Source organism: Betta splendens, chromosome 4 (assembly GCF_900634795.4).
Source record: "Betta splendens chromosome 4, fBetSpl5.4, whole genome shotgun sequence".
NCBI lineage: Eukaryota > Metazoa > Chordata > Actinopteri > Anabantiformes > Osphronemidae > Betta > Betta splendens.
This window is the reverse complement of record NC_040884.2, coordinates 27,306,222-27,325,611: the sequence shown is the minus strand read 5'-3', so window position 1 is coordinate 27,325,611 and position 19,390 is coordinate 27,306,222. Positions and strand designations below refer to the sequence as shown.

Below are 19,390 nucleotides of genomic sequence, written 5' to 3'. Positions count from 1 at the left end.
TAACTGTAAAGCACAAGGATAAAATAAAATACTTTAATACAAAAACACACATGCAAAACATTTAATACAAACCCACAACCATAAGCACAGCATCTTCAATAACCCATTATTTAAACCATTCACTGGCTTAAATCCTCATGTCACATAAAATATCTTGGAAAGGTTCATATCCAAATACAGCGTTTGGTTTACACACAACTTGCAGTGAAATATTAACTTAGATTGGTTAATCATTAAATAACTAGAGGAAACTACCACATAATATTGCATTGTCGTTGCTAGTAATAGGCACATAATACACAACTTCATCACTCCAGAATGAACGGACAAAAAAAGATCTAAAAGGAGTTTAGGAATCAGCTACTGACCTGGAAACAGCTGTAGTTGCTGATGTGATAGCAATTTAATGAGTGTGTTATTGTAGGCTAAGAAAGAAAAGAACAGCGGAAGCTACAATGTTGTAGGTACTGCCAACAATTGTACAGCACTTTTCATGTCAAACTGTATGTATATGATATCTATTTTTTTTTACACATCAGAGACAGTGCACTATTAACATTATGTTCTAAGTAGATCCGCATCTCTACATTGTACTGTGTTAAAAATAAGAAAAAAGATTGTACAACTTTTCTCTCAGACGTGCGACATGCAAAAAATGCTTTGTAAAGTGGCATAAGGAGAGCTAGTCAAACCTGACAACATTTTAACTCCACCCAAACAGGAACAGCAAGATTGAGCAGGATGAGAATAGTTCTTTACTAAAGGTGCTTTTCCTCTGTTTACATAAAAATCACGGTTGTGCTCAGGGCTACTTTCTATCGCTCTGATGTTGCAGCTGTGCAAGTTTTTTAAAACATTGTGTGTCTTGAGTGTTAGGTTTCTAAAAAGTACAACAGTGTAATGGTAAAGGAAATATCAAGGAAGTAATCAGCAATGTCAGGCATAGTAGGTAAAAGGTTAAAGCATTACTCACAGTGCAGGTACTGATGTGTCTTCCCACAACATTAGGGTGTGAGATACAGCTTTAGAAAGAAAGCCTTGGAACTAGGGCAGATCTCTATGCTTGACTAACGCTGTGTCCTTTCATCATTTCCCAAGGCACAAGAAAGACAGGGTGTACTTAACTGTCCTTATCATCTTATAACAAATAAGAAAGAACTTGTGTTTAAATATATAACTTACTACTTTGATGGAAAAAACAACTTTCTAGGTTTTAAACCTTGGACTGCTTTTTAACTGTTAACAGTCCAGCTGCTATATTTACAGTTTTACAAGGTTCTCAGCCATGTAAGAGAGGCTGTAGAAGTTGCAGCCGATGCAGCAGAGGTTACAGAAGGAGGACAGCAATCTGTAGAGCCACAGGCGGCTGCTGAGGTGCTTGTATTTACCATCTGTCTCACACAGCTTGGCATAGGCCTCACGATTAGATGAGAGGCCGATGTCCTGACCCAGCCCGCACGCCTGTTCGATAAGGTGCATGTCCGCCATGATTTCTGATGTCATTTGGCCAAACCACTGAGCATTGACAGCTGCAACTGTCACTGACACAAAGAAGATGAAGATCTGATGGAAAAAGAAGCAGAGAGTTTAAAATGAATGAATAAGTATATGTAGAAAGGCTGTTTTAATGCAAAGATCTAATGCAGGTCACACACCTGAAAGGCTTCCCTGTCATCCAGGTTGTCACTTGGATGGTACACAGCATAGATAGTGAGATTAAAAAAAGCACAGGCTGAACCCAGGTGTAGGTAGAACATGACAAGATGACTCTGAATAAACCCATATGTGTGTCTGTTCAGGTGGTTGTTCATTACAAAACCTGTACAGAAATCAGCAAAAAACACTTCTTAGTCTTATTTCCATTAAGAAAAATATGTTATAGGTAGTTATCTACATAATGTCCAACATTCTAAAAATATCTGGCCTATAATATATACATCCAGCAATAAAATGACTGTCAATGTAATCAATGTTTTTCTACCTGGTATAAAGCAAATTACATTATTGTGACTTGGTTATTGTCCACCTTGGTTATTGTTATGAATAACAGGGTGGACAATAATCCATAGCAGAACTCTGCAAGCAAGGTAAGTCAGTAATACTACACAATGGAGTACAACAACAGCATGTCAGGATCATAACGAATGTCAGAAATTTACCTGTTTCACTAAGGGTTTGATAAATATACATGTATACATATATATACACATATACACACAATGTCCACAAAAGTGGCTGGTGAACTTATTGACAGACCAATTCTCAATGACTGAGCTCTACATTAAGCTGGTTCCCTGTGTTGTTCTCATGCGGTGTGTGTGTGGTACCAACTTGAAATGAAGGTGACCCAAATCTGCATTCCCCAGTACGTGGAGAGCAGGAGCAGCTGCAGCAGCTTGACTGTAAAGGTGGGCTCCTGGTCGGTGGACATGCTTCCTCTTCACCACCTGTTCGCTTGGGTCTGACCTCCAGCGCAGTCAGTCAAACAGCACCGTCCTGAATGGCCAGTTAGCCTCGGCCTTCCTCCCGTGTCACTAGTTCACAGCAGAGCCTCTGTGAACGGAATCAGAATCTGTGGGCAAAACTGGGTTGAAGTACACGAGCGATGTGGCTGCAGATTATACCTTCAAATAAGTACAAGACATTCTCGTTTTTGGGAACATGCACAAATCATTAACTGGCGACTTGACACAGTGAACCTTCAGTGGGATTTGAACTTCCGCATTTTGACCCGTGTGCCAAAATAAAAGTGAAAATAAGACTAAATAAGCACTAACACACTCCATAATGTTTACACAACCAAACACAGAAGTTTACCAGAAGTCAAATGTCTGAATGCAACTAACCCAACTTACACTAAGTTAGTGTAAGCTGCTAAGCTAGTTAGCTGAACCTAACCGATAAACTTTACGTTGGCGTCTCTCGGAGACAAACTCGCGTTGAAGTTCAGTAAACAGTCAAACACCGTTATAACTTCATGACAAGCTACACAGTCACGTCCATCCACGTTTACCTATAAAGCATGAATCATAGATTACCGCTTACCCGTGTGTCCAGTAGCTCCGGAAAACTTACAGCATATGACTACAACTGTGACAGCAAAAAGTCGCTCAACCTGCTCAGTGGAGAGAAGGCGGAACCGCAAGTGTCAAGATGTGCTTCAGAAACAACGTCCCCACCAACAACTCCACCAGCAGCCGCCACTTAATGGTTCCGCCCTTGTCCCTCCAGACAGTGGTCAAAAGTTATCTTACTGGGATGAGAATAACACTTACAGCTCACGACTGTTGGTTGAACTAGTAGACGACGCATTACACTTGATAGACCGATATATATATAACTGTACTACTAATAGTAAGCATCGCCAGTGAGTCAAGAAGGACTCAGCCTTTGAGTCCTGCTGTCTAAATCACTAACAATCAATTGTGATTTAGTTTGAATTTATAAACTGAATACACTGCTTGTCAATTATTGTATGTCTTGTCAAGCGGTGTTAATGTTAATGTGTGCAATTGTATTGTAAAAAAAATAAAGATAAATAACAGAATAGATGACAATATGCTTTGGCCAGAACATTTTAATAAAACAAAAGGCACAGATCACATGAGAAACCAAAGAAATACAAAGATTTAGTTTGTACTGTGCTGCTGTTATAAACAATTTGGTGAATTACTATAAACAGGGTATTTCTTCACACCATTATAATATCTGCTTTAAAAAAACTAAAATACTATTTAGAATTATTTTAAACATTTGTCTAAATATAAATTCAGATTGATTTTAAAAATATTTGGCCCAGTTTAGTCAGTACAAATGTATATAAAACCAAAGAAATTAGTTTAAAAAACTCTTGTGTACAGACAATCTTTGTGTACAAGCAGCCTTTGTGTTTTTGTTGGATCTCAAATTCAGTAGCTGCCACTGACAAGTCAGTAGCAAACAGTCAGACAGTGTTTCTAATTCAGCCAGTAGACTGAGGCTGGGGAGGGTCAGTGCCGGGCAGATTTACAGATTTTATTGTAAACTTCTGGAAACGCATCCTTACATCCCAGTTCATCTCTCAGTCTGTGATACAGCTGCCCATCAAACATTTCCCAAAACTCTTCTCGCTCCATGTACACATCTGCATACAGCATCTGGAACCTGCCAAACGCCAAGTGGATGAATTCAGTAGCATGTATATACGAGAACATGGAACACAGGGCATTTGCTGTACATTGTAACATTGTAATTACAAATACTAATCCTGCTCTCAAACTTACCCATGAACATCTCTGACAAACTTCTCCAGCTGACGTGTTGATGCTTTAGCTTCAAAGTGTTTGACTTTGGGTTCCCCATAAGCCCCAATGTCCACATACAGCTCCTCCTTCTGACCTTTGGGATGAACCATGCCTCTGCCCGGTGGCAGCAGAAAGGGACACAGCCACAGTGGGTAAACCTACAACAAGGCAACCAATCAGTTAGTACTTTCAACAATAAGAATTTAGTGGGTTTATCTATTTCTGAGGCTCACATCAATGTCCTGGTGGAAGCGTGTGATAGCAGTCTGCAGATGCTTCATGGGCACCAGCATGTCCTGGACCACGTGGTGCTGTTCATACAGACGTCTGATGGTTTCGCCCTGCGTGAGCTTGAGCAGAGAGATCTTTGGAGGAACCATCCATCCGAGAAGCCAGCGGAACAGTGGGTTGTTGCCGAATGGGATGATGTCCTGGAGAAAAGGCACAGAAAGGCACGACCGGTGAGACGAAAGGGGTGAAAGATGCTGCTGAAGGTGTGTCTGTGGCAAAGTGAAAGTGTGATGAAATCCACTCTCACACGTTTCCCTCCAGAGGGCAGCCATGTCACAATCATCCTCATCCACCCCTAACAAACACTTTCTCACGTCAGCGGAGACATGAGTGACTTCTACCACAAGGATAACGATTTTAATAAAAGCACTGCTCTGGCTTTAATGTTCGTCTGCCTTTCTTTTGCACTGCCTACAAAAATGATGAGCGAGTGCACCTGGAGGCCCAGAGTATGCTTTAGCCATCTGCCACAGCAAGCATGCATAATTTATCACCACGTTTACAGTTAAAAAAAGGATGCTAAGCCTTTCTCACTAATGGCTAATGGTGTGTGACTACAAAATGTGAGTATGTGTGTATGTGAGACACAGTGAAAGCGGTGGAGTGCAATAAAGAGCAGTGAGCAAGCAAGCTGGTAGGATGACGACAAGCTAAAGCCTGGCAGATGTATGGAGTCAATAATGTAACTCTAGAGCTCATACAAACACACACCTCTTATCCTCCAGGTTTGAGTGTGTGTGTGTGTGTGTGTGTGTGTGTGTGTGTGTGTGTGTACCTGAAGCTCCCAGAAGATGCTGCGTGTGTGTCTGTGGTAGTAGTGTCTCAGAGGGATGTATTCAACTCCAGCGTGGTTGCTCTTCAGATACCTCTCCACGTGTTTGAAGAACCAGGGTTTGAAGTGGAGGCCGATTTTATTAATCTTAGATATAATAAAATATATTACATTTGATGAAGTGTTACGTGTTGATATGTGAACACACACTTATCTCACGCACCTTATCCGGCTCGGCGTAGTCGGTCATGGTTCCCGTCATTATCACAGCGCTGTCCAGGCTGTACTGGATCCCCTCGACGAACGTGTTCCGCTTGTCCTCTGATGCCTCTGTGAAGCGCTTGCAGATGTTTTCCAGTCCCCTGACGGGCTCGTAGTGCAGCTTCACCCACGCATGAGCCGGGACTATTTTAATTTCCGCTGCAACAAGGAACCCTAGAGTTCCACAGGACCACGGGACGGCGTGGAACAGATCGGAGTTCTCCTCCTGTGTGACATAAACACACAAGTTGAGGTAGTGGCTGTAGGTTTGTAATGTTGGTACGTCTGTCTTGCATTATGACTTTACTAAAACTGGCTAAAAGACTGAACAACTGCAGTTTTTCCATCATGATAACAATAAGTCTATGTTTGGCCCATCCCCACTATTGGCACCAACAGGAACAGCTAGAAACATGTCAGCAGCTTGATCTCTCATTACATGACAGTGGTGAGGACGGTTCATCTAATGGCTCTTGGTTTAAAAATAGAGCAGCCGGAGAGCCTCAAATATAGGTTTCCACCCCTCCCCACCCGAATCATATTCACCCAGCCCGTTCCCAGGCTTAACGCTGGAAATGATCGACGGTCGCTAACAAAAGCCCGGTTCTAAACTAATTCTGGGGTTTCTCCGCTACACTGTGTAAATGTTCTAATGACACGGGCACAGTTTTTAATTACGACCAGCGTTATCAGAATAATGGACGGACTGCTTAATATAATAACGATCGAACTGGCGATACCCATGGGGAAATCAGATTACTGCAGCAGAAATAAACAATACTCAGCAGCAAAAGTTATTTTTAGCTTAGATATAACAAATATAACTATCGTTTTAGATATAATAGATATTTACCCTTTAATTTGATAATGTTTATACACAAAATCAGAGTTAGCATCCAAACACGCCTCCCACTCATCACTTACCTCAGTGCAGCGAACTAAGCTGCCATCAGCTAGAACCAGGTCAAACGCAACGCAGATGTGCTGAAACAGCCCATAAATATGCGAGGACGACTCAATCCCCGTGCCCATCACCAAGCCACCTGAGACGGGAGGGAGGGTAGAACATTTGATCTCAGTAATTCAGTTTCCCAGCCAGGTGGGACCAACAGGAGGCACACGGGTGCACACAGAGCAGCGATTGCCTGCTGGTGGTGTCCATATCTGTGCCTGTGTGAACATCAGGATAAATGATTGTACAACGACCTGATGGGAAAACATTAGATTGTTGATGCGAAGTTTATGGCATGAGGAAATCCATTATGACACCCGATCCAGGGGTTCTTCCAACGCTGCAGCCATTTCCTCCCGGTTTCATCTTTTGAGCTACAACATCAATCGCCTAACGCAATTAGAGATGTCCCTGAAGCTCTAAGCAGGAAGCGCTGATTGATGGAGAAGACAGAGCATCTACATCATCAGCGCGTCGCTCTATTTCCAGAAGAGATGACGCCACTCCATGATGAGTCCCATGAAATCTATTCCCACTAATACGAGCAACATACCCACAGTGAGGTCATCCAGCTCGGGCAGCACGGGCAGTGTCCAGCCAATAGAGGTAAGGAGAGCTGTCAGCTGACCCATGTTGGCCAGGGGCTCTACTCTCACCACCTGAAACCAGAACCAGACGGATCCCCAGTAATAATATTAGTAACTCTTAAATAAAGCATTTCTATCTTTTACACATTTATTGGAGTTTGTTGGTCCTACCTGCCTCTTTGTGTCCACCTCCAGAACGTCCATCATATTGATCATGATGTTCTTGTGTGTTTTTTTGTATTTTCCTACTCTGAGAGACACGGTGAGCCAGCCGGGTCGACCCGTACACATGAAGGACTTCCCGCCCTCCCTCCGCCACTCACGCACCTGAAATGAGCAGCATATGGTTCAGAAAACAGACTTCAGTCTAACAATGTCAGTGGTACAAGGCATATGGATAATTCACCTGATTGTTTTCTACATCTCCTCAACGTTATCATCAAGCTTGAAGCTTGAAGAACGATAAACAGCACAAATGCATCATTTACAGTTTTTTATAATTCACTAATGGGCCTAAGCAAAATCTATTCCTAAGGCTAATTTCACAGCTAATAAATGTCAAACAGATATCAGGTGTCTAACTTGGCTTCTTAATTAAATTTTAACTATTTCAGAGACATAAGAAGAATACTGTAAGTGTTTGGGGTGAATATGTTTTTGTTTTAAACAATATAAACTCTGCAATAAAGATGCCAGAGCTTTAAACTGGTTAATAAGTAACTATCATTTATAACTATCAATAAATATTGTTAAAACAGAAGATACTACATAAGTAATTTTCACTGAAGGTGCCGTGTGTGTCGTTTATCCTGTAATATAGGTTGAATAAATTACTGACCAACAGAACACAGGCCGTAAAGTGACGCCAGTATTAACATTATAAAGTTGCTCGTACGCGCGCGCGCACACTCACCTGTCGCTGAATGTCTCGCACGCGCTGGTCGTGCAGTTTGGGGGCAGAACACATCTTGAAAATGACCCATGCTCGCACATAATAATACACGTCAAAGATGACGGAGAGCGGCAGCAGGAACAAACACACGAATATCCACCTCTGGTGAACAATCACGTAGTCCAGACCCTTGACTTTGATCCACAGCAGGAACATAAACACCAAGCCTCCCACGTAGAGCAGCGGGCCCATCTTTATGGTTCCACAATACAAAGATAAAAGCGCCTCGTTGAGGTTTTAGCTCAGCAGTGTCTGAACTGCTAACACGTTCATGCCGCTAACCCTCACATTGTTTATCCCAAGCCCAAATCTCCACTCCTGATCACCCCTTCGCTGCGATAGGTGCGTGGTGCCAGGTGGTAAGTTAGCCCCTCCTCCGTTCCACGCTGATTGGTCAAGGCGGTATTAAGGGCGGGACCACAGGGCGATTCTTCACGTTAATTGGTTACATGAATGACTTAGTGAACCGTTGAGCGGTAGCCTTTTCAGGCATTCATCCAATCACGAAGCCCACAGGCAGTCACACCACGCAACCTGGGCTCGCGACTGTGCTACAGCACTGTGATCATAGCAAGTTCAATACTAATGCTTAGAACTAAAGCTTTCTCGGTTACATATTATAATAATGTTATCATGAAAGAGGTTTCATTTAAAAAAACTTTTTTGTCAGTCTGTCCATGTATCAAATAACAGAATGAGTTACCGCGGTGACGCATAAGGCCTAAATGATGAGACCTACTGAGTCCCTGATATTTCATTCAAAACCTTTCGCCCGACACCATCAGCAGCTACCACACATTAACATTTGTACACAAATCACAAACAGACTGTTAACTTCAACTTTGGGTGCCGTAACTATTTGTGCCACCAATTGTGTTTTTTAAGTTACTAAATGAGCTGTCTCCATGCTCTCAGTAAGCTACAGGCTACAGGTCCTGATTGATATCAGCGCTGTGTCATTTGCTGCTCTGAAACATTGTGTGCCGTTAAGTAAAGGATGGTGGACATATAAATTCTTTAACAGTCTCATCAGCCCATTTGGTCGGAAAACAAAGAAACCTATAAATGATGTGTAGCTGTTTTCAGCCAGGGCGTTTAGGTTGTTTATGACCTAGCAACAATTCATTTCTTTATTTACACAATGAGATTATTATTATTAACGTCTAACTGCGCACACACACACACACACACACACACACACACACACACACACACACACACACACACACACACAGGGCTGAAGTGGTACCCTTCAGGCACATTAGCCAGAGGGAGGGTGGGGCGCCAGTAAAGATTTCTTAATGGGCTCTGCCATCCTCTCGTCCATCTGCCCTCATCAGAACCACACGGCTTCTCCACGTCGGCCTGATGCGCAGATTTGCTCTTTTTCTGTTGATTACCGAGAAAAAAACACATTTCAACAGTTTTCCGCAGTTACCGAGCGGGGAGGACTAACGCGTGGACTGTTTTGACAGTATGGAAGGCAGACGTGATGGGAACAAGCAACATAAGTGAGATAGGAAATGTTTATTCTCTAACTGAATTTCTGTAAGTGGAGTAAATTGTCTGGATGCCTGTTCAGTGTCAGGGCGCACGGCGCGCGCACTTTGAGCGACTGTTTGCGCGTGAGTGATATCGTCCAGTCTCAGCGGATCGTCAGAGGCAGTCGCGCTCCTGGAGGAGGATGCCTTCCCTGCACCACGGAGCGATCTTCGTCGGAGCCTTCCTCATCGTGACCGGGGGCTCCACGGCCTTCATGAACAAGCCCGAGAACCGCATGCAGGCGTTCTCGCTGTGCTGCGTGGTGCTGGGGGTGGTCATGCTCATCCTCGGGCTCTTCTGGGCGATGAACAGCAAGAACGCCGGCAACTACAACCACGGCGAATTCGACGCGGAGTGTCCACACTATCCGTACAACGACTACCCGAACTTCGGCGGCCATGCCCTCTTCACACCCATGGGGAGCCGCTTCCCAGAGTCCCAGTCGGTGTTTCTGCCCAGGTGAGAGAGCCGTAGTCAGACGACAATTTATGACTATTCATTATTCTGCAGACAGCAAACTAATGGTTATTATTAGTCGTTGTGTATATTTACAAACAATAGAGACAATCATATTGACAGACAGTGTTAACAACAGATGTGTAAGATATGTTTTTGCTACAGAGACCACGTTGCTCCACGCTGTCAGCTTGTCCTGATGCTGGTTTGCATCATACACAGTGTCCATCAGGAATAGGTCTGTTCATACGTCAGACTCACACTTCACTACAGACACCACAGATCAGACATCTGAACCTGTTCCCAAAGCGATGCCCTCTTCTCTTTTATTCTCTTTCTCTTTCTTTCATTTCCTACTTTGTGCCTCATGTTGCAGGTCGGACCCCGGATGACGCTGCATTTAGCTCCGTTTATCATCCTCATCCAAGATGAGGCTCAGAGAAAAGACAACGTACACTTGTTGGACGTAGTTGTGAAAAGTCTTGTTACAGAACTTGCTTTTTTAAAAGCTCACTTATGAACGCGTTACATTGAGGCATATGTAACACACGCTTGCATTTACAGACTGGCGGGTGAAGTTACAAGGGCTGTGCTACTGCAGCTGAACTAACCAGCTGCCGGTGTTTACAGCTTTTATTTTAGCATTAGAGCAGAAGTGCTATTTCCCATTTACAGAGCACTGCTGTGATTCACACGCTTTTCTTTTGCCCATTGCATCCTGGTGGAACCTAACTCCTGTGTTTGTCAGGAAACACTGCGACTGGTGCAACGCGACGCCGCCTGTCGCCTAGTGTCCGATTTCCACAACCACGACACGCTGACACTCACCGCTTTCTCGCTCGCAGGACGATGGAGGGCCACAGATACGGCGCGCGGGGCGAGGACTGCGACTACCCTCCCATGGACTCCGGTGGGTTCAGCCCGGCGCCCGACCCCCCCCCGTGGCTGGGACCCCCGCCTCCGTACGAGGTGGCCATCAAGACCACGTGCAGCTCCACGCAGCTGCGCCGCGCCTACTCGGACACGCACCTGGCGTCGGAGCCCCTGTTCGGACGCTCCAGGGAGATCAGCTTCGAGGTGTGACGCTGGACGCGCTGCTGGGATCTTCTTCAGACTCTCAAAGCATGCTCCTTCCACTGGACCCAGCATGTTTCTCCTCCCGTGGCCTGTAATTACAAAGCAGGTGTCAGTATAATCAAATACTCCATATCGAAGTCGAGCTGTGTGGCTTGACGACATGTCTCTGGGTTACTAAAATGCCTTAACCTGTTTTAGTATTTAGTTTAGAGGGAGAACCTTGACACGCTGTTTTGGAGGAGCCTGATTGGTTTTATTATCTGTCATCATCTCCTCGCACTGATGCAGTTCATGTATTTGGAGGGGGTTCGAACCGAGACTATTTAACTCAGTGACTCCTCCAAGAGTTTAGCTCAGTGTTCCGTAAATGATGGCTCGTATCAAGCTATCGATCACACGTAGTACACGCTCTATATTGTATCACAGACGTACTTTACCCAAAGCTACATTATGTATTTGTCTCCAGGTATATTTATTAGCTGTAATTATTTAGGAATAAAATACAGAAGATGTTTTTAAATTTGAATTATTCCACGTCTGTGTTAAAGCTGAGCTTTATTACATGTTGGTCGTCTGTAATGGCAGGATGTTGCCTTAAAACGAATCAGGGCTTTGGGTCGAGTTACCTGCTGCATGCAGTTAGTTTGCATCATCATTTACTTATTGGATTAAAAGCACAATAAACCAAATCAGGAAGCTTTGATGTAGATGCTCTGGGTGACACAGATCCGTTTCAGCCAGAGTTTTCTCATTTTTGTATTTCTATTAGACACGTTGAATGCAATGTGCAAGAGAAGCTAAACTTGTTCTGAGGAAGGTGATGCACATCATACTAAAATCATAAACCATGTTTATGCATCTCCATTAGCCGACAGATGTGAGATGATCAGCACATTCTTTGAACCACTCTTCTCAGAAGCTGCCTTATACCCTCCTTTACCTGACCCCACTATAAATTATAATGTAACTGAGGAAATGATTGAATTTAAATTAAATTTAAATAACATGTAGCAGTATATAACGCAGAACAATAATGATTATTTATGTAGTTTTTTATTTATTTCTTCTGTTTGAGTTTGTTTCTAAGATCCAGAAGAATTATGTTGTAGTACTTTTTGTTTCTTGTTCATTGTGATGGATGATATTTATATTACCAGTCATGTACACCTGAATGAAAGCTTGTGATCCTGACCTCAGCTGGGATGTGATCACCACCAAGTAGCCATGTCTCCTTTTTGCATGCTTCTCTCTCTGATGCCCTGTAGATTTAGACGAGGCAGTTTGAGGGAAACCCGTGCAACACGTCTTCAGCTACTGTGAGCGTCTGTATTTGACCCAATAAAACAATGATGATGGGAAACGTGGACACGATTTTGCAGAAAACGCAGCCATGGGACGAGAGTGTCTCAGGTTTCATTTTGTCTCTCAGCATTTCATAGCTCGACTTGTGTTGGAGCAAGAAGGCTGACGATATAACTGCTTCACCACCAAGCGTTCGGTCCAGTGCCATAAGGGCCTTTGCTCCTATTGTGTGAGCGTCTGCATATGTTTGCCTCACATATAACTGACTAACAAACAAATGTGTCTGAATGCGGCTGCTCACTCACTAAATGGTGGCTAGTCAAACAAGTCCTACAAAGGATTTAATTAAATGCATCCAATAATTACCAAGCAACGGTCTCAATAACGCAAAACTCAAAATCACAAACTGACAAAGTTCATGGATTCGTAGAATAAACTGCTGTGTATTGATGTAAAATATCGACAATATCATAAAATCATAAATTACATTTCAGGCATAGCTGAAATAAATCTATATATGTTTTAAAGCAGCTATTTCTCCACTAGCCGAAGTCTCCACTACATCCTGCAGCACCCGGATCTCCCTGGCACATGTGTCAGGATCCTGTCCATGGACCTCAGCTCTGCCTTTAACACCATCACCCCTAGAACTCCACCACAAACGGAGCCAGCTCACTGTCCCTGATCCCACATGTCAGTGGCTCAGGAGCTTCCTGACTGACAGGAGGCGGCAGGTGAGGCTCTGCAGCATCACATCTGGCACCATCAGCACCGGCGCACCACAGGGATGCGTCCTCTCCCCACTGCTCTTCTCCCTCTGTACTAACGACTGCACCTCAGGGAACCCGTCTGTGAAACTCCTGAAGTCTGCAGACGACATGACCGTCATTGGACTCATTCAGGACTGTGAATCTGTATACAGACGGGAGGTGGAGCATCTGGTCCAGTTGTACAGTCAGAACTAGCTGGAGCTCAACACGCTCAAGACTGTGGAGATGACGGTGAACTTCAGGAAGAGCCACCTGACCCCCCTCCCCCCATCTTCTACACGGCCATCATCCAGTCTGTCCTCTGCACCTCCATCACTGTGTGGTTTGGCTCGGACACCAAGCAGGACAGACACAGACTGCAGAGGGTGGTCCCTTCAGCAGAGAAGATCATCTGGACTGAGCTTCCTTCTATTGAGCACCTATACCGAACCAGACTCAAAAACAGGCAAACATCCCTGCTGACCCCACACATCCTGCACACAAACTATTTAAACTGCTCCCCTCTGGCAGACGTCACAGAGCCATCGCCACCAGAACCACCAGAACCAGAGTCAGCTTCTTCCTCCAGGCTGTGTCTGAGCTGAACTCTACCGGTCACACAAGACAATGACTCTTCACAGACACAAACATAAAGGTGCAATGACCACTGTTGAATGTGACAGCGAGCTGCAGTTAATATTCTTTATTTGTTCAGTTTTGTAAATAACTATTGTCACAAGAGGGAACAAAGACAGAATCGGACCACGTTGATTTCAGATATCGAAATCACAACAGCAGTCAAAGAGTTGAAACCATAAACGTGTTGGTTGAAGTAGTTTGTGTTAAGCTAATATTTGCGTCTAACAAACACGTTTGTCAACTTCTTGTCAAACCTGTTGACAAGACAAAACCAAATAAAGCCATGCTTCATAGAACTTAATAGGTCCTTTTGTTCCACGAATCTGCAGAATATTAGATATGATCTAACTTCTCAGAGATCATTACGAAGACGCGTCCAGCTCCTGAACGCATCACCGGTTTATTCCTAATCAATAGCGCGCCATTAAAGCGGGCCAGGTTCGCCCATAGGCCAGTGAGGTTCGGCCCGCTCCACCCCCACCGGAGCTCCACCTCGGTCTCCTAACGCGCCCTCTGCTCCTCCAGCGCTGTTTATCGCTTCCTAACGAGCGGGGGCCTCGCTGTGGAGGCGCAGCGGCGGCGTTCTCGTCCGCCCTCCACTCCTCGCAGGAAAACAGCGCTTCCTCGCGCCACGCGGACCCGCCGCACGCGCCGTCTGCTCGCAGCCTGCTGACTTTTCGGCGCTGGGATTAAACCGGATATGCTTCGGCTGCGGCGGTCATGAGAGAGGCGCGGCGCGGCGCGCTCCACCGGAGAGACCGCTGTCCCCGGAGTCGGTCGGGGCGTGGGAGGACGCCGTAAGGACGCGCACGGGAGAGTGGGGGACGCGGAGGGGAGAGCTCTCCGCCTGCGCGCCTCCCGAGGAGCTCCTCGCGCCAACTTCCCGCCGAGGTAGGCGCAGTCGTGACGTAATGAAGCGTGTCGCTGCCGTACGTTTCCTCACGTCCTCGCTCTGTCCCACCAGGGCGTCCCTCGGACCTCCCCCGCTGCGGAGGTGAGGCCTCCAGACATGCCACCCTCCAAGGGCATGCTGCTGTGCGTGGGCATCCTCCTCCTCACCGTGGGGGGGCTCCTGCTCATGTGCTGGGGGTGGTCGGCCGTGCTGTTCGTGGTGGGGCTGGTGGTCAGCCTCGGGGGCATGGGTCTGCTGGTCAGCGGACTCTGCATGGCCACCAAGAACCTGCAGGTGACCATGCCCGGACACTACGTCCTGCACCCCCGCACGGGCACGTGCTTCAGCCCGCAGCAGGCGCTGGCCATACAGAGGTACGCGCGCGCACGCACGCACGCACGCACACGCACACACACTACAAGTAGGCTTTTCTTTAAAACCAGCATGTGATTCCCATGGTGGTGTCAGCAGGTCCCAGCGTCGTCACAGGGCAAAGCGTTTGGAGCAGGGCATGATTATAGAAAAAACTCCGCTGCTAGTTTTGTTTTTTCTCAGCGAGTTCTAAAATGCTGATGTTTGCACGGGAAGACAGTTCAGTCCGGATTAAGTTAGGATAACGCGATAACCCGACTCCTGGAGCTGCTCAGTCGAGACCTTTGTAAGAGGTTTGGAGCCTCCTCATGGTTCTTTTCAGTCAGAATAATAATCACCTCAATGGATCAGGCCACAGAGCACACTTCATGTCTTAGTGGCAAAACAAACAGCAAAGTGCTGGGAAAGAATGAAAATGAGAAGTACTAGAAAGAAGCAGATTTCCTGATTTATAGAAGTAGGTCACGGAGAAAGCCGGCGGACGCACGCGACCCCCACCGGTGAATTTAAACAGGACGTGCTCTGCTCATCGTCACCACAGTTTCCACCAGGGAGGCGCCGACCAAACGCAGACCTACAGCTATTTCTAAACACAAGCGATGGGGGAACTGGGGGCCGGTGGATGAACCGTTAAAATAGTTAGTGTGAAGCATGAGGCAGCAGCACATGTCCTCCCGCTGTCTCTCCTCAGGCGCTTGGACAGGATCCGCCGGGAGATGTCAGAGGACGCCGTGAGCAGAGCCCCGGAGCCGGAGGCGCCCCTGCCCTCCACGCCGCCCCCCTGGACGATGGAGCCTCCTCCGTCCTACGACGCGGTGATGAAGGGCCAGGAGCACAGCGAGCAGCTGTGACCTCGCTCAACCACAGTGCCTTTTGTCCCTGACTCTTTTTTTTTTTTTTTTTTTTTTTTTTTTTTTCTATAGTCTTTGACGCTTCACCGAGTGTGAACTTGCTCTACTGTGCCTTTTAAAATGGCTGCGCCGAACCCAAACCCAGAGCGAGGAGCAGGAAGCTGCTGCTGCTGGAAAGCACCCACATTGTTTTGTGATGGAATGAAGCGCGGCTTCAATGAGACCAGCACCACGGTTCCTCTGTGCATCTGCATTCTTTGCTACCATCACCTCACGCCAACGCAGTGCCTTGACCACAGTCACTATTATCCAGCTCTCAGCTTTGCTTTCCTTGTTGTAATGTTACTGTGAGCCGGTTAACGAGTAGCTGGTGCCTCTGTGGGTGGCGTCGCCTCTGATTGTTTATTTAAAAGAAAAACACACGCTGAGAGGATGAGAGATGCAGCGTTGTGTCCCGGCGAAGCCGCCATGAACACTTACTCAACAGAACAGCGGCGTGACGCTGAGTCGTCACCGGCGTGGCACAAGGTGACCTCTCCACCTAGGGGCACCTGCAACCCGATCCCCCACCCGGGCCGGGTCGGGCCGGAGCAGGCTGTCTCCAGGCTGTAATGAGCAGCCGAGCGGAACCCTGGGCGCCCGTTCTCCGCCCTCACCTTCAAGGACGACCGCCAGCCCTTGTGACAGGCACCAGTAGGAGCTGCGTGGGCCGAGGCAGCACATGGCGGAGGGGAAGCCCTATCGGTACGGGCTGATGGCGGCGGGCCTGTGCGTGGTGGCGCTCGGCCTCTTCGTCATGACGCGGGAGCGGCCGCACGTCTACGCCACCATGTGCCTCCTGGGCGTCGCCATGGTGACCGCAGGGACGGTGTGGAGCCTCTGTCAGTGCTACCCCAAGGTAAAGACCGGCCGCCTGCGCGTGTGCTGCCGTGGAGTGGATTCGTTGACTGTGTGTGTGTGTGTGTGTGTGTGTGTGTGTGTGTGTGTGTGCGTGTGTGCGTGTGTGTGTGTGTGTGTCAGGTGGTGGTGGCCCCTCGCGTTCAGGAGAAAGACCTGGAGGGTCTCATACGTCCTGCAGCTGAAATGAAGGATGAAAGGTACACATGCACACACACACATGTTCTAATGAAACACAGGCAAATCTGGGTACATCCTTGTGGTCTGTGTGTGTCTGAGTATCAGGACGATAAGTGACCAACATGTAGCGGGAAAACAAGCCAGTGGACCAATACACTGTGCTGCAAAATGCTGCATTTTATGAGCTGTATGGAAAAATGAAGTAATGGCATCAGAGGAAGGCTGTGGCTGATTACTTAGAATCAGAGTGAATAAGTAACTCTCTCTCTCACACACACACACACCATTACTGCGCCCTTGATTGAGCACTCGTGGCTCCACTTCACAGCTCAGTGTTTGTCACTGCGTCTGAATGCTCAGAACACGCGTGTGTGAACTATGATTGAAATGTTGGAACTGTTTCTGCTCACTGCATCACTTCCTGTTTAGAACGGCTGAGGCAGCGCCCAGTGTGCGTGGAGGGCAGTCCAGCAGCAGCAGACTCCTGCCTGAAGCCCACAGCTGTCCCACGTTACACCTGGTCTGAAGGAGGGTTCCAGCACAACTCTGGAATGGACAGCGTGTTATTTTCAGAACATCACATGATTCATTTTCACAACTACCTGAACTGACTCCAACTGTGGACATTTGAAGCAAACAAAGTAATTTTATTTGGTTTGAATTATGATTTTTCTTATTGTATAATAACAGAAATATCCTTTGTATGAAGTGCATTTACATTATTTCTTCACTCTCACAATAAACACAAACTGAATCAGTGAAATGAACCGTGGTTGTCCAGCAGAGGGCGCTGTGTGCTACATTACAGCGCTTGTGTGGCCAAGGGAGGGAGGACGTTCCATCCCACACACTGTGATTTACATTAATCAAGGAATCAGACCAATGCTCCACACAGGTGCAGTGCACACTTTGAAACATGCTGTGTGTTATTGCCTCGGCTATGTTTTATTCTAATTCTTCACACTCTGCCCTAATGAGAAAATCTGGACTCTTACAACCTGAAACTCGTAGTTTGTGTTGCTCCGACGGGACCGATCCACAGAAATACTGGAAATAAGCCTGCGCTTCACTCTTCCTGACCAAGCTCGATCCAAGAAACCTCATAACCTCATCAGACGTGGCAAAGCTCGTGGAGCGACCCGGAGGACACGTGCAACTTTCTGCAGCGGCAGGAAAACGGTGTTCATCAGGCTTCGTGCGTCAGATGCTGAAGACGCCTCAGCATCAACTGATCAGCGAAGAGATTACGCGCGCCGTGAAACGCGAGGAAGCCCGAGCTCAGCCTCTGCGCGCGCGCACCCAGCCAGTCGCGAGAAATAAACAAGTACTCGCACGTGCATGCGCCACTCACGCGTTTCCCAATCAACAGCATCAGGAAACGAGCTTGAGGCGAGAGAGACTGGCACAGAAGCGTTACCGGCCGCCGGGGGAGCGTGAAACAGGACTCCTCCACAGTACGAGGTGTTGTAACGGAGGACAATCATTCGACACAAAAGCGGTGGCGTGAGCCCCGGAGACGTCACCAGGCCCCGCCTCCAATTATAAGATCAATTGTTCGATTTCTTTCCCTCAATAGATGTTTGAAGGCGTTATGAGACTGTCACACGCGCAGGACGCGCAGCTGGCGGAGACACCGACACATCTGGATAAGTCCGACTGAAGAAGTGGGTTTATATAATTATTTTTTTAACCTGGTTATTTCTCAAACCTCGAGAAGTGTGAATATGCGTCGCACCTCAGCCCTGCTTGGCTGGGCGCTGTGCTTGTGCGCATCTTTGGTCGCGGGCGCACGGGACTTCACCGAGGACGCCGAGGTGACGTTGGGTCGGGTCCGTGAGGACGGGACCGAGCCCGAAACCGGAGCCGAGCCCGGTGCCGAGTTCCTCAGGTGCAACAAGGTGAGACAAATCCAGCCTGTGGCCGCTTGTTCCGACCGGAGCTTGAACTGCAGAATAAAAAAGTTATTTCCCTAGAATCTCCTCTTTGCGTTCTTCGCGTTTCATGAATATACACAATTTATTCAAAACCTGTAGAGTTTGCATCTTTTCAATAGGTTTAGGGCTAATTGATCGATGGAACAGTTCTTGTTGACGAACGGATCCAGACAAAGACAGTTCGGTTTAGCCGTTAGCGTTTCTGAGAGTGACCGACGGCACCTGTACGTCCCTGTGAGCCAGGCGGCGTGGCGCGTGCCCGGCAAGTACCTGCTCATACTGCGTCAGGGGACGCACGAGTCGCACGTGCAGAGGACCATGCGGAGGCTCCAAGGCAAAGCGGCCCGGAGAGGCTCCGTGCTGGAGGTGCTGCACACCTACTCAGGGGCCGTGAGAGGCCT

At 47.0% G+C, this 19,390-nt stretch overlaps 5 protein-coding genes across 9 annotated transcripts in view; 3 read left to right on the top strand and 2 right to left on the bottom strand.

Moving 5' to 3' along the window:
• Window positions 1-19: 19 nt before the first annotated feature.
• On the bottom strand, window positions 20-3,195 carry si:ch211-121a2.4 (transmembrane protein 205). Of its 2 annotated transcripts, none has more exons than XM_029147606.3 (4): window positions 3,046-3,195; window positions 2,332-2,553; window positions 1,656-1,819; window positions 20-1,563 (listed from the first exon to the last, which is right to left on the bottom strand). In XM_029147606.3, exons 2-4 carry the CDS (start codon window positions 2,429-2,431, stop codon window positions 1,261-1,263), a joined length of 567 nt encoding a protein of 188 aa, XP_029003439.1. In that variant the 5' UTR covers window positions 2,432-2,553; window positions 3,046-3,195; the 3' UTR covers window positions 20-1,260. The 2 variants fall into 2 exon arrangements, with proteins under 2 accessions (XP_029003439.1, XP_029003440.1); XM_029147607.3 differs by having other exon boundaries at window positions 2,332-2,572; window positions 3,046-3,183.
• Window positions 3,196-3,559: 364 nt separating this feature from the next.
• Window positions 3,560-8,435, bottom strand: dhcr24 (24-dehydrocholesterol reductase). Its single transcript, XM_029149111.3, has 9 exons — window positions 8,060-8,435; window positions 7,318-7,473; window positions 7,113-7,218; window positions 6,532-6,650; window positions 5,570-5,833; window positions 5,350-5,493; window positions 4,517-4,714; window positions 4,263-4,441; window positions 3,560-4,143 (listed from the first exon to the last, which is right to left on the bottom strand). The coding sequence occupies exons 1-9, from the start codon at window positions 8,288-8,290 to the stop codon at window positions 3,990-3,992; spliced, it is 1,551 nt and encodes a 516-aa protein (XP_029004944.1). The 5' UTR covers window positions 8,291-8,435; the 3' UTR covers window positions 3,560-3,989.
• Window positions 8,436-9,448: 1,013 nt separating this feature from the next.
• si:dkeyp-51f12.2 (uncharacterized protein LOC100151460 homolog) lies at window positions 9,449-12,391 on the top strand. Its single transcript, XM_041070656.1, has 2 exons — window positions 9,449-10,099; window positions 10,942-12,391. The coding sequence occupies exons 1-2, from the start codon at window positions 9,783-9,785 to the stop codon at window positions 11,177-11,179; spliced, it is 555 nt and encodes a 184-aa protein (XP_040926590.1). The 5' UTR covers window positions 9,449-9,782; the 3' UTR covers window positions 11,180-12,391.
• A 1,881-nt stretch (window positions 12,392-14,272) lies between these two features.
• si:dkeyp-51f12.3 (barttin CLCNK type accessory subunit beta) lies at window positions 14,273-17,818 on the top strand. 2 transcript variants are annotated; one of them, XM_029148256.3, is made up of 4 exons: window positions 14,989-15,129; window positions 16,051-16,876; window positions 16,999-17,075; window positions 17,485-17,818. In XM_029148256.3, the coding sequence occupies exons 2-4, from the start codon at window positions 16,700-16,702 to the stop codon at window positions 17,579-17,581; spliced, it is 351 nt and encodes a 116-aa protein (XP_029004089.1). In that variant the 5' UTR covers window positions 14,989-15,129; window positions 16,051-16,699; the 3' UTR covers window positions 17,582-17,818. The 2 variants fall into 2 exon arrangements, with proteins under 2 accessions (XP_040926398.1, XP_029004089.1); XM_041070464.2 differs by lacking the exons at window positions 16,051-16,876; window positions 16,999-17,075; window positions 17,485-17,818 and adding exons at window positions 14,273-14,754; window positions 15,819-16,044 and having other exon boundaries at window positions 14,828-15,129.
• A 140-nt stretch (window positions 17,819-17,958) lies between these two features.
• The window catches only part of pcsk9 (proprotein convertase subtilisin/kexin type 9), a 4,763-nt gene continuing 3,331 nt past the window's right edge, over window positions 17,959-19,390 (top strand). Inside the window, exons 1-3 of one of the 3 annotated variants that reach the window (XM_041070463.2) lie at window positions 17,959-18,516; window positions 18,632-18,953; window positions 19,233-19,390. The exon at window positions 19,233-19,390 is cut by the window's right edge and continues 34 nt beyond it. In XM_041070463.2, coding sequence (XP_040926397.1) covers window positions 18,780-18,953; window positions 19,233-19,390 — 332 coding nt within the window. In that variant the 5' untranslated portion in view covers window positions 17,959-18,516; window positions 18,632-18,779. Of the gene's footprint in view, window positions 18,954-19,232 lie in introns of all 3 variants that reach the window. The other 2 variants (XM_041070462.2, XM_029148254.3) reach the window with 2 other exon arrangements.

Coding starts and splice junctions, on each gene's coding strand:
- si:ch211-121a2.4 (XM_029147606.3), bottom strand. CDS start 2,431: ATGTCCACCGACCAGGAGCCCACCTTTACAGTCAAGCTGCTGCAGCTG. Junction 1,820..2,331: donor TTGGGTCACCTTCATTTCAA/GTTGGTACCACA, acceptor ATTTCTGTACAG/GTTTTGTAATGAACAACCAC. Junction 1,564..1,655: donor ATGACAGGGAAGCCTTTCAG/GTGTGTGACCTG, acceptor TTTTTCCATCAG/ATCTTCATCTTCTTTGTGTC.
- dhcr24 (XM_029149111.3), bottom strand. CDS start 8,290: ATGGGCCCGCTGCTCTACGTGGGAGGCTTGGTGTTTATGTTCCTGCTG. Junction 7,474..8,059: donor TGCGAGACATTCAGCGACAG/GTGAGTGTGCGC, acceptor TGCTCATTTCAG/GTGCGTGAGTGGCGGAGGGA. Junction 4,144..4,262: donor TTTGTCAGAGATGTTCATGG/GTAAGTTTGAGA, acceptor GGCGTTTGGCAG/GTTCCAGATGCTGTATGCAG.
- si:dkeyp-51f12.2 (XM_041070656.1), top strand. CDS start 9,783: ATGCCTTCCCTGCACCACGGAGCGATCTTCGTCGGAGCCTTCCTCATC. Junction 10,100..10,941: donor CAGTCGGTGTTTCTGCCCAG/GTGAGAGAGCCG, acceptor TCTCGCTCGCAG/GACGATGGAGGGCCACAGAT.
- si:dkeyp-51f12.3 (XM_041070464.2), top strand. CDS start 14,873: ATGCCACCCTCCAAGGGCATGCTGCTGTGCGTGGGCATCCTCCTCCTC. Junction 15,130..15,818: donor CAGGCGCTGGCCATACAGAG/GTACGCGCGCGC, acceptor GTCTCTCCTCAG/GCGCTTGGACAGGATCCGCC.